The sequence below is a fragment of the Akebia trifoliata genome, chromosome 12 (genome assembly GCF_017979445.1).
Source record: "Akebia trifoliata isolate Shusen 1 chromosome 12, ASM1797944v1, whole genome shotgun sequence".
NCBI classification, from domain to species: Eukaryota; Viridiplantae; Streptophyta; class Magnoliopsida; order Ranunculales; family Lardizabalaceae; genus Akebia; species Akebia trifoliata.
In genome coordinates, this window is record NC_141386.1 from 36,911,691 (window position 1) to 36,924,813 (window position 13,123).

Genomic DNA, 13,123 nt, shown 5'->3' on the forward strand with positions numbered 1-13,123 from the left:
TACAAGGTTGAATGTCAAGGCAATGCAATTATGTCCATTTTTTACTTCCACAAAGCTCCTCTAAAACCAATCTAATACATGTAACAACGGCACTCCCATATCACCCTTCAACACCTATTCTCTCAAACTGTCTAAAAGAATTTCTGATCGCCCACCACCACTATACCTGCTGCTCCACACTTGGTTCATGCTCCCAAGGGTAGATGAGTATGCTCTTACTCACGCTCTCAAGGCGGCCTCCTTCAAGTCTCCGAACCATGGAAAACAGATACATGCTGCTGTCATTAAGTTTGGATTCTGTAAATTCACCATCTTAATGACAGCGTTGATGGATTACAGCCTCAAATGTGGCAACTTGAAAGAAGCTAGGAAACTGTTTAACAAAATGCCCAACAGAGACGTGGTTTCGTGGACTTCGATGATTGTGGGTTATGCTCAGCACCAACACTATACAGAATCACTCGATTTGTTTCGGATGATGATTGCAGCTGATACAATCCCAAATGGGTATACATTTTCTGGGGCTCTGAGCGCATGCTCCGGCCTTCGAGATTCCAGACTTGGCGGACAATTGCATGCCCATGCGTTAACTGCAGGAGTCTTGGGTACTAATCTTGTCCTTCAAAATAATTTGCTTAACATGTATTGGAGATGCCAATGTATCAGCTCTGCAAGGAAATTATTTGATTCCATGACCACGAAAGAGAATATTGCATGGAATGAGATGATGTCGGGCTATCTGCAGTGTGGACAAGGAGAAGAAGCTATGAAACTGTTTGGCTTGATGGTTTCTGAAGGTCTGAAACCAGATAACTTCTCCAATGCCATTTGTGCTGGTGCTTGTGCTAGTTTGGCTTCAATGCAGCAGGGAAGTCAGATCCACTCTCGCATAGTTAAAACCGGGTTTCAATCAGATCTGGTTATCAGAAATGCTCTGATTGACATGTATGCCAAGTGTGGCTGCATCAATTCTGCCAAGCTCATCTTTGATCTTATGCCTTCTAGGGACACTCTTCTATGGACTGCCATGATCTCTGCATATGGCAAAAACGGCCAGGTCATGGAGGTTCTTACGATGTTTGAGCAGATGCGTGGATCAAACATTGAGCCTGATGAGATCACCTATCTGGCAGTGTTGTCGGCTTGCAGTCATGCAGGGCTCGTCAACTTGGGTTGGCAATACTTCCAATTGATGACTCAAGATAAGTTGTTTCCTGCTGGACCTGAGCATTATGCATGTATGGTTGATCTTATATGTCGAAGTGGCTACTTGCTGAAGGCCCTTGACTTCATCAAACAGATGCCTTTGACTCCTAGTGCGAGTGTTTGGACTACCTTCCTCAATTCTTGTAGGTTGTATGGGAATATTGAATTGGCTCAGTTTGCTGTGGACCAGCTCTGCAAACTGGATCCAGAGAATCCAAACAATTTTGTGGTTTTATCGAACCTGTTTGCTGCAGAGCATGATTGGAATGAAACAGAGAAGATCAGGGAGAAGATGAAGAAAAGTGTTAAAAAAGAACCAGGCTGCAGCTGGGTTGAGCTGAAAAATGGTGTTCACATCTTCCTTACATCAGACAAATTACATCCAGAGATGGATGTGATCTTACTGACCCTAAACGGGCTGATTAGTTTATGCAAGAAAGAGGAAGATTATTAAATAGGCGATAACAAATAATTTGATTTTGGATGACCCCCAAAAGATTTGGCAATGATTCTGTAACAATTATAATTATATCTTCTGAATTTTGTCTAACAATTGATGAGAAATCTGCTTAAATACTTGAGTTAAAGAAAGTACATACTAATGTGTGATCCGTCTCTAGAAGCAAACTAAAATTGTTATACATTGTCTAAAAAAAACAAAAAAAATTTACACTAATGTTACAATCTGCCCCCACAATTCATTTAATAACCTTGCATTGCACCCAATCCTTTCCACAATCAATAAGCAGTTAAACTGAAGTAACCAAACGAATGATTGAGGTTTACTGATCCTTCATGAAGCCCATTCACTTCTGAATCAGAGCTTTAAGACTAATCGCCCTTCAAAATCACTGTAGTGCTTGAAGTAGTTGAGTGCCCCTATTTAAGAATGGGGAAAAAAAAGCAGTGCCTGAAGAATAACCACTTCTCCATAGCTGCTGCTGGACAGATTTTTATCCAAAAAACTCCATCCGTCTTGGACTACAATCCAGATTCTGTATCGTCTGAGCTAGTGGAGGCCTCACTCCCTACAGGACACGTTCTAGCTCCTTGACTCTCATCCTCACTGAAGATGTTTTCCTCGCTTGAATGGGAAAATGAACCAATATCATCATCAGTGACCACATCTGCCTTCCGACTCCTCCTGACATCCTTTATGCCTCTGCCTTGCAATGCCAATCGTCTGCGCTTTCGGGCCTTTCGCTTGCCCTTGGGGTATTCATCTGGGTGTGACTCAACACTTTTACCGTCCACATCCTTTGAAGATCTTCCCTTGCCATACTCTTTCTCCCCAGATTCGGTTATGGTTGGATCAGAATCAAGCTTGCGCCTCTTCCTGCCTGCATTGGTCTGAAACAGATAACTCAACTTCAGATTTTTTTTCTTGAACCACTACAAGGTTTTAAAACTCAGGTAAAACCTCATGGCATAACTTTTCAAATGTTAGCATTGTATCCTCTTGCGTTTAAAAAAAAAAAAATCTACTCTATTATCAGATAACCGTGTTCCAGGAGGTTTTCATCGAAGTGCTTACCATCAAATTGTGTTCGTTTGTTCTTAGCTTTCAATTATTGCTAAGCATCACTTTTCATTTTTCACAAGAGCATTGAACACACATAGATTAGCATGCTAATGATATCCACGTCATTTGAAATAAGTGTTCACTCCACCTAGAACTCATAATTGCTTGTGCTGTGATTGACTGCTTACATTTTGGAATCATGTTATATTTCAATTTTTTACTATTAATAAAAAGTTTAAATGCACGGAACTTTTCTTATTTTCTTCAGAATGACCACTTGAATTTTAATTATTTTTCTTAATTTGTAATTGTTATTCAATACTTGTTACTAATTTATTGACATATCTGCGGCCCTAAACTTTTGAAGGTTGTCCTGCCATACACTGGAACAAGCGAAAGGAAGTACATACAAAACAGCATCGTCAATAACAGCACCATCGACGGGTTAATGACATTAATTCTATTTCACAGGGTGTGGGCTATGCTTCCTTCGGCTATTGCTTGGGCGATTTGGATTGAGAGAAATAACAGGGTGTTCAACGACAAGATCAGAAGTTCTCATGCAGGTTCTTTAGAGATCTTGGGCCTTTTATACCTATGGTCTAAGCAAAACATAGAGTTCGCAGGGATTTCTTTTGATGATTTTATTTTTAGATGGGACTCTTTATGTAATCAGTGATATTGTTTGCTTCTTTTCCTTGGTGTTCTTTGTGAGGCCTTCTCGGCCTCCTTGTATTCTGTTTTCCTCTTTGCAATATATTATACTTATCAAAAAAAAAAAAAAATTCTATTTCACTATTCAGTTCTATTTAGAGCTATATCCTCTGTTAGGACCATATCCAAATCCTCTTACTATCTCAACTGTTCTGCTTTCCTCAACTCTTGTAGAGTCCGTTTGGATACAAAGTAGAAACTAGCTAGGAAAAAAAAAACCTTTGGGAAGAGTAGTTTTCTAAAATGAATCCAAACTAGCTTTTTAAAAAAAGTTAATTTTTTATGTGTATCTAAACGGGCTCTTGGCACCTTCAACCTGCACCAAAACTCCGTCTGCTGTCTTTGGTCTTCATTTTGCACATTCAAAGGATATTGATCAAATTCCCTTAATTTTATTAGTTTACTAAGAAATTCCTCCAGCTGTGCTCAGTTCCAATTTTGTTCTTTCTAGTCATTTCACTCATTTATTGACATGTTCCCAATGCTACTACACACGTTCAATTAATGCATTGTTTTCTTATTTCACAACATTTTATTCCATAAAACGTAGTGGGTCTTACTGTTGTTTGGCAAAACTTTTCCTCTTAGTTTGATTGTTGTGCAGTGATCAAATAACACCACGCAACAGCATGTCCACTATATAAAATACCCAATCTAATTCTGTAGGCAACATCCTCTTCGATCCCTCTCTCATTAGGGATAATAGAGCCTAGATAATGAAAACGGTAAGAGATTCAACTAATTCTGTGATCCTAAAGAACCAATGAAGGTGGAAGGTGGTGCATGCGGGCAGCTGATTATAAACTTGTGCAAACTGCTTACAACGTGTTAAGGAAATAACAATATTATTTGTATTACCTTCGGACCACGATCGACCAGCTGAGCCCATTCATTCCTATTCCGCAAGCAATCAAGAACAGCCAGCGAATGACTTGAATATGCATATCGCTCACCATTATGCTTCCTCAAGTTATGCCAGTGCTGCAATAGAAGGACAAAAAAGACAATAATGGAACATCAGGGGGGAAAAAATGACCACAAAGAGCAAGCCTTTGTTTAAAAGAAGGATGAAACTATACCGGAAGAACGGCATCACAAAGATCTTCATATGTCATGTGCCTGCCTTTGCTCATAATCTCATCAATCAGCCCTGTGGACACAGGCATTGGAATTTAGAAATGTTCATTGATGACGCATAAATACCGACAGAATTTCTCAAAAATAAACTTAACATTCAAGAGATTAAACTGGAATCTCTATCGAACCAAATACCTGGTAAAGTGTGAGGGACAGAACCAGTATCAGCATCAGCATCATCATCATCGGAGATATCCCGGTCTGAGTTACGTACAGATGACAGATTCTGGTCAATGACCTCAGTGGATGAAGATGGACCAAGAGGGACATTCTTCTTAGCAGAATGAACTACTTCAGGAGATCCACTACGTGCTTCCTTCTTAGTAGAACCATCTGAAGTAGAGATTGGACCTTGTTTTCTCTGATCGGGGGAAGAAGGCAGCCTGCCCATCTGCTTTGTTTCATCATTATGCTCACGAGAATTGCGTAGGCCATCTTTAGGTGCATCTTCTTTGTTTTTTCTCCTAGAAACCTATACAATATGTTAAAGACTGGTTTGTTACCAAAGTGAAACAGTGTTAACAGCTTAGTAATTCCAAAGGCTACAAATTTGACAAGACAGGTACTATTTAGCATCCTTAATTGATGAATATATGAAAATATGGCAGCTTACAAAAATCTGATCTTTTCCACCAGGATTGGATGTGCATTTAATAAGCATGCTTGTAGCTGTTGGAGAAGCCAATTGAGGAGTGCTACCTGCATGGCGGACACGTGGAACCCTAGGTACTCGAGGAGAACTGTTGAGTTCTTGATGCAACAGTAGTGCAAGCTGCCAAAACAAGGAATAATGCAAACAATAAGATTCCTTAAAAAACCAACATGTACATATTTGGAAACTATGCTCTCACCTCTTCATCACTTAATGCCACGGAAGAATTAACAGGCACTGGAGGATGCATAGATGATGAATGATTCACCTTAGAGGACTGCTGGGAACTTGATTGACTGAACCTCTCACCTTTTTGGGATAATCCTGCAACTGTAGTCTTGTTTTGCAAATGTGAATTACTTGATGTGTCAACTGAACCTGACGAAGCTGTTGCTACATTCCGTGTCACAGATGCTCTAGAAAATGGATGAAGTACTTGCTCCTTTGAATCGGACGAAGTATGCTTAGAACTAGAGGAATGAGAAATCCTGCCCATATGTGTTTTCGACACCGTATTCGCAGAGACCTTTGGACGCTCTTTTGTTGTTTTTCTTGCCGTCTCATGTCTAGCATTATCCCTGACTACACCACTCAGAGTATGATCTTTCTTAATATCACCATATGAGTTCACCTTAGCTCGCTGTTTAGTCGAATGGATAGGCTTCGGAGTATTTGGCGATGCAGGCCGACCTGGAGGCTTACAGCCAGCTGAAACAGATGACTTGGAGATGACTACTATGGATGAAGTTGAAGACTTTCCAATGCCTACAACCGCTTTATGTTGTGTGAGGGGTGCTGGGAGAGGGGTTGGAGAGCTGGAGTTCATCCCTCCTATTTTTGATTGCTCTTCAACATGTTTTGGACCAGGCTTAGGTTCTGATAAAGTTTCTTGCCCTGTAAGGGGACCAGCTGAACCCTTTGATTCCTGTCCATATTGACAAGGCTCAGCGGATATAGAAATCATTCCTTCAGCAACAGCATCCCTGTCACAATGGCTTATTGCTTCTGACTCCCTGACAACATCTTGACTTTTATGGTCACCAGATGGAAAACTGCTTACATCTCGGCTACGAAGATGAGTACCTTCAGACAGGTGTGCAGCAGCAGCAGATATCTCCGTATATTGGTCCAAGGTCTTAGTGGTACCGAGCTTTACATCACTAGGAGGAGAAGAGAGTATATTCCCTCTAGGTTGATCATCATTTTCTTCCATTTTAACTTCAATATGTGGTGGTACAGAGGTTAGAGGTATTTTGCCATTTGAATCTGGAGGCGATTGATTATCTCGCATTTCAGGAGAAGCACTGCTTAGATCATCGAGAGTAAGATTTAATTTCTGAGATTCTACTGCAACACTGGAAGAACTTCCATTTAAGTCCCCGTGATCATGGTTCTCATCATTAAGATGATCAAAACCATCAACAGTCTTGTTAACACCCTAATGCAATAACAAGGAAATGATTAATTCAAAACAATAGGTTCAATTTTAAAAAGAAAAGAAATTAAAGGGAGAAAAAAGGAAGCTCATAAATCAACACCCCCAAATAATAGCAACCAACACAAGACGCCAATCAAAGGCCGGGGTACCCACGGATACAGTCAACCAATATTGTGTTCGAACCAAGTTGCTGGAAAACACATATATTACCGACATCCACCGTGAGTTTGTAAAATGCCTGCCAGTGAAATGTGTTCCAATAATGTGATTATGTGAACAAATGAAGTTCAACACACAACCACATAAAATAAGTCTAAAAAAAATGACATGGGCACAGCCAACATAGCTACTTTTAGAAAACCAAGTCTACTTACATTCTTTTTTTCTTTTTTCTTTTCTTGGATGGGTAAGGTACGTTTCCAGAAAAGTGTCAGTTTAATTATTCATTTGAGAATTATCAGGGGCCTTCTAAGTAACCTCCTCGATCTTCTGAGATTAAGTTGGTTTTCCCAAAGAATTTGTCCAAGCTACAAGAAGATTGATATAGAAATGTCTTTGATCAAATGAGATCAAATTTCATGAACAATTACTCTTTGGACCTCTGAAATGTATCAAACAAGAGGACATTGAAAGAAGGCAGAAGACTAAACGAAATACTCAACTTGAATAGTTTCAATGAAACATAAAACTCAGGGGCTAATCCTCCTCTGTCCCTATAGAACTCAACGTCTTCATACCCTAAAATTTTTTGAAAAAGGAATCGTTCCCTTGATGATGTGGATGCCTCAGTCAGCAATTAAGATCCATTTTGTTTATCGATTCAGTTTCTTTTCTCCTGGAGCTATTGGCCTATCTCCTCCATAGATTAATTATTTCTCCATACAAAGTGCCTTTTTTTTTTTGATAAATATAAATTTTTATAAATAAAAAGAAAGAAGGGAGGCTGAGATAGCCCCCACACTACAATAGCGGGAAACCAACAAGAAAGGAAAGAAATGAAAAAAACAAGCCCTATGAGGGACTACAAGTGACATAAGTTATCCCAATTAAAAACAAAGTCTTGGAAACAAGTTCCCTCAAAGTTTTTGCTCAACTTAGCCCAAAGGAAAAGCAAACCCAAGATCTCTAAGGTCACCGTGTGAGACGAGCTCTCCTTGTTATGAAACACCCTGTTATTGCGTTCTCTCCAAAGACCCCAAGCAATTGCAAATGGTAGGATAGCCCAAAGATACCTCTTTCTAGAATCGAAGATATTTAAACTCCAACCCTCCAAAAGCGCCCAAAAAGATGAGGGAAGAACCCAATTCACCTGAAAACGGGATAAGAAAAACATCCAAATACTACGAGAAAAAGAACAATGAATAAGAATATGGTTAATAGACTCCCCATCCCGAGAGCAAAGAAAGCAAAAATTTGGAGTAATCCACCCTCGATAGATCAAATTATCCAAGGTGAGGATTCTTCCTAAAGAAGCAAGCCAAAGAAAGAAGGACACCTTCGAAGGAACAGGAGCAGACCAAACAATGGGTGGGTAGAAAGAGACCTCGCCCGCCGGCAACAAACAATAATAGAACGACTTAACAGAGAACTTCTTATTAGAAGGGAATGGGTCCATACAAAGTGCCTTGTTGCCTCACATAATAGCAAAATATCAATCTCTTGCAGAGACAGGAGGATGCTGACAGAAAAAGATAATGCATAGAAGCTGTGAAGTAAAACTCCTGGTTCTATGTATTAAAATCAGGACATTCATTCAACAAATACATGTGCAAAACGATTTGTGAGATATCCAGCATACACAAATGGGCCATCTAAATATGATCTCACAAAACATTTTTGAAAGGGTGGTTAAGAACAAAGAAAAGTTATTGAAAGGGTTCAAAAAAAAAATAGGCATAAAAGGTTATATTGGTCATCAAAGGTTTCAACGGAGGCCAATTGTGTATGTGAAATACAAAGTTTTGCAATTATGATTATTTTTAACAGGTTGTTTTCATTAGGTTTAAGGGTATGAAATAAGGTTAGTTTTAATAGAGGGAAGAGTTGAAGATTGCAGATTAGGTTGTGAGTTTCAAATCTAAGTTCTAAAGGAGTTTGGATAGATTTTAGACGCATTCTGGTTTGGGTGATTATTTCTTGTGGACCAAGAAGGATTTGATGGGTTGATCTCTCACAAATAAACAAATAAATAAAGTAGAAAAATGGATTGAAGAAGAATATAAAGGAGAAGACGATTAAAGAGGAAAAAAAATGACAAATTTACCCTTGAATCACCCCAATGATTTTCATAGCCTCACCCAAGTTAAATGCACCAACATTTAAACAAGAAAAAAAAACTTCTGTATTTTTTTTTCTTCAAATAATCTGTTAAAAATTATTACAATAACCATATATATATTTATGTAAAACTGATACCCTAACAATATTTTGGCCATAACTTTCTTAAAACTCATCGGAATTGTGAAATCTTGGGTTCATTGGATAAATAACTGAATAACCTTTCAAATGACCAAACTAATAAATAAACCTAATACGAAAAATTTTGATCCCTCAAAATAAGACCTAAAGAAAAATGACGTGAATAATATCCAGACAAATCAAAATTCCTAAACTAACCTAAAACAAATAAAAAGAAGGTTCTTAAATCCCTAAAATCTGTTTAACCCATTAATATACTAAACAATTTACTGAATGACAACCCATTTGCTAGAATTTTTTGTGTCAAATACACAAATTAATTTTTTAAACCTAAACCTTTAGTAAATACTTGATTCCCACGCCAATTCCTACTTCTTTTAGCCTGCTACTCCTCTCTACAAAGCACACATTTTCTCTCTAAAAACTCACTTCTAATCTAAAGTACAATTTCTAACATCTTCTCCTTCAATGTCAACTTTCTAAATTTCTACATCAAGTACCAATAATTGAAGAAGCTTTCTTGAGAACTTGAGATATTTTATTTTTAGTTAGTTTAATAATTAAATCTATAAGAAAATCATCATGTCTTTTTTTTATGGGTAATAAGTTAAAGTATTGGTAAAAATTCCTCACGTCTTCTTCTACAGCATTCTTTTGAGTTTATGCAATTCTTGCACATTTTTACTTCATTTTTTTTTTCTCATTTTTTGTAACTTTATGTATTATTTTTCTCAATATGCCACCGCATGTGCAGTTGTTCGATAAGCATATGCGCACAACATATGCTTGTCACACATGACCACGCATGTGGTTTAACAACATTGATCGCACTTATGATAGGCGAAAACAAATAATAAACAATCGATTTTAGCATAAAACTCCCTTCATTTCCACTAATTCCTTGAAACATTCAAGTGCCGTCTTTTCTTCTAAAATATTGCACAGAGAAGCCACATCAAACAAACAGAAATTATCCACAATAAATGATAGACATTTTAAAGCATACCTCTACTTTTATAGGAGCACATCCAACACCATTTGGCTCTAAAGGAGAGACAGCAACAGCATCTATTTTAGGAGAACTCCCAGGTTTCATAGGAGCTTGATGGTCTATGTATTCTGACTTTACCACTGTTTCAATCAGTGAAATATGCGTGGTGGCCTCCCTGGAGAAGTCTTCAGAATGGTGGGCCTTAGATGCTAAATTGTCTTTGGGCTTGTCCATATTATTGATCTCTTCAAAGCAAGCATCAGAGATAGGATCGGGGAGTATGACTTCCCTTCTATCATCATTCTTTGTGTCTTGTAAATGTGTCTTAACAATGTTGAATCCTCCATCTTCACGGGACTCGATTTTTTGTGCATCAATGGCAGGCGTAGAAGCTGCAAAGTACAATAAAAAAGCAAGAAATTGTAAGTTGTAAAGAATGTTGCACAAATTTCCAGAGTCAAGAAATGCGGGTAGAAATGAGACATGAGCATACCGCTCTTCTTGTTCTCCGCCTCATTATCAGCACTTCTAGCCTTCTTTTTTCCACTCTGATCCTTGGATCCCCCCATGTCGTCCTTCTTCCGCTTACCTGAATGTACCCCAAAAGGACGAAGACGATTTCTTTCCCTCTTCACACCATTCTGAATACGCCCAACACTTGATTCCTTTCCCTCCTGCTTCTTCATCTCTTTTGTAGACAACTTTCTCTCACAACCAATAGCCTCGACTGAACCTCTCAAACCAACCAACATCTCCACCGGGTTGGCAGAGACAATATCCTTCGACAAGGAGAACAAGGCATCAGCACCTCTGTCAACAGGGCTCTCATTTTCCTCATCACTTCTTGCATTAACCCCTTCCTTTTCATTCCAGCAAGGGAATTCCCGATACTGAAAATTGAACTTTTTGGGCACATAACCTGTGCACTTCCACAGTTCTGAAGTGAAAACCGATGACAACCCCTGAAAAAGGGTGGGCTCACCTCCCGGAAGACCCTGGACATGAGCCCTGTCCTCAATTGGAATTTCCGTCCAAAGCCTAAAAGGCCGAGGAGGAGGGGCAGAAGAGGGACACGGATTTTCCATCCTCATAGTCTTGGTAGGGAGCTCAATAAGCAATTGAGCAACCTCGGTCTCCTCGTTATTATCATTTTTGTTCTTCTTGATCTTGCATTTGTCGCAAGCAAACGATGTCTCTCCTTTAACGAAGCGTGAGCACCTGGTGTGCACCCATACACCGCACTCATCGCAATTCACCATCTCTTCCCCATCGTCGAAATTCACACCGCACACGCAGTCCACTGTCCACGAACCATCAACCCAGTCATCAGAAGGCTCTGCGATGGGCAGACGCTGCGACCGGCCCTTCATGGCTTTCTGTTTCTTGCCCTCGCCCTAATTCCGAAACCCTAATAACAAGCTACACTACAAAGTTCCAACAAGGAAAACCCTCACCCTAATTTCCATTGTTTTGTGGTTCCAAAAACCTAACTAGAGCGAAGTTTCATGATCTAAGTTTCGAATTACATGAGGCACTGATCACAGAACGAAATTAGATAGCAAAACAAAAAAGAAAAGTTACCTGACCTCAATAATTAGATGTCTTTGGAGAGATTCTCAAGAAATTACAGATTAAAGGTTTATCTTTCTTCGCAATCGATCAATCAATCCATCCATCCATGAAGTTTGTCCAAGCTTCTCTCTGTAACTCTTTGTATTTCCTCCCAACCGTTCTGCCACTCCGGTGAACAAGTAGAAAAATTACAATAGCTTTCGTCTATGTCTATCCACACGTAGATTGCTTTCTCCCACGAGAAGGAGCGGAAGCGAAGGACTTACAAACCCTAGTTCATGAATTATTGGCGTCCGGCCTGATTAGCTAACTTTTCGGCTTTCCTCTGTGGCTTGGCTCTAAAAGTATTGAGCCGCCCATAAATTACAAATCGATCCACGATCATAAAAATTACTTAAAGGACCCTGGCGGAGGGATTTCCTTTTAAATAATCCTTACGTTTTAGGCGGTATCTAAATAGTACATTTCGTAAACTTTTTCTTTCTTAATGGTCCCTGAATTTCAACTCACGTTATAATATTTTTAAAATACCTAAACTATCATTTTTCTCATCTTCTTCACATACTTCAATTTTTCAATGACGATTTCGATTATTTTCGATATTTTTTTATGATAAATGACAATTGGTGAATAATATAATCTTTACTATGAACATTTAGATGTTCTTTTTTTAATCTCATGATTTAAAATTAAAAAATTAAAAAATTAAAAACGAATTCTAATTTTGTGATTCTTACATTATAATTTTTGTTTTGCAACTACGATTCATGTATTTTAAGTATTTCAAGTAGATTTACCCAACAACGAAGTAAAAGAATATATATGAAAAAGAAAATGGAAAATCTAGACCACATTTTATAGTGTCGAGTTCACCACTTCTTGTTGTCAAGTTCAATAATTCTTTTTATGAAAATATTGTTAAATTCGACAGTAATTAAATATGACTTAAAAGCGTGGAGTTCATCGACGATTATACTTGAACTCGAAAGGATAGTTTGGATAATTCAAAAATATTATAATATGAGATGAACTTCAAGGATCATAAAGAAATGAAAAATTTACAAAATGAATTATTTAGGTACCACCCAGAACTTAGGGATTATTTAAAAAGAAACCCCTTTGTCAAGGTTCTTTAAGTAATTTTTCTAGATTAATATGAAAAATTACTTATGAATCCTGCTGATATGATTTCTTATTGAACCATAATAAATTGACTATAAAAAAAACCTAATTGATGTGGCATGTGCACAGACCATAGATTTTGCTCGAGATGCACAAGTAAAAATCTATGGTTCTTTGCACATTTCAAGCCAATTGAGAATATTTGAGCGTTTTTTTTTTAAATCAGTTTAGTATTATTCTTTCTTATTAAACACCTCCTTTTTTTGTATTTTTATGGTAACATGAATCTATTTGTCGTTCTTGGTGCCCCCCCCCTCTTGGTGAGATTGATGGTTCAAATTTTCAAGATCG

General features: G+C 38.2%; 1 protein-coding gene and 1 pseudogene across 1 annotated transcript; one reads left to right on the top strand and one right to left on the bottom strand.

The window, feature by feature from the left end:
* Nucleotides 1-187: 187 nt before the first annotated feature.
* Nucleotides 188-1,660, top strand: LOC147390041 (pentatricopeptide repeat-containing protein At2g13600 pseudogene; annotated as a pseudogene).
* A 123-nt stretch (nucleotides 1,661-1,783) lies between these two features.
* LOC147390042 (uncharacterized) lies at nucleotides 1,784-11,900 on the bottom strand. Its single transcript, XM_086417674.1, has 8 exons — nucleotides 10,572-11,900; nucleotides 10,094-10,470; nucleotides 5,431-6,669; nucleotides 5,193-5,351; nucleotides 4,715-5,051; nucleotides 4,522-4,592; nucleotides 4,301-4,423; nucleotides 1,784-2,556 (listed from the first exon to the last, which is right to left on the bottom strand). The coding sequence occupies exons 1-8, from the start codon at nucleotides 11,446-11,448 to the stop codon at nucleotides 2,188-2,190; spliced, it is 3,552 nt and encodes a 1,183-aa protein (XP_086273800.1). The 5' UTR covers nucleotides 11,449-11,900; the 3' UTR covers nucleotides 1,784-2,187.
* Nucleotides 11,901-13,123: the final 1,223 nt, after the last annotated feature.

Excerpts from the sequence above, each read along its gene's own strand:
- LOC147390042 (XM_086417674.1), bottom strand. The coding sequence starts at position 11,448 with ATGAAGGGCCGGTCGCAGCGTCTGCCCATCGCAGAGCCTTCTGATGAC. Across the intron at positions 6,670-10,093 it reads GTGCTCCTATAAAAGTAGAG|GGTGTTAACAAGACTGTTGA; the intron begins GTATGCTTTAAA and ends TTATTGCATTAG. Across the intron at positions 4,424-4,521 it reads TTTGTGATGCCGTTCTTCCG|CACTGGCATAACTTGAGGAA; the intron begins GTATAGTTTCAT and ends CTTCTATTGCAG.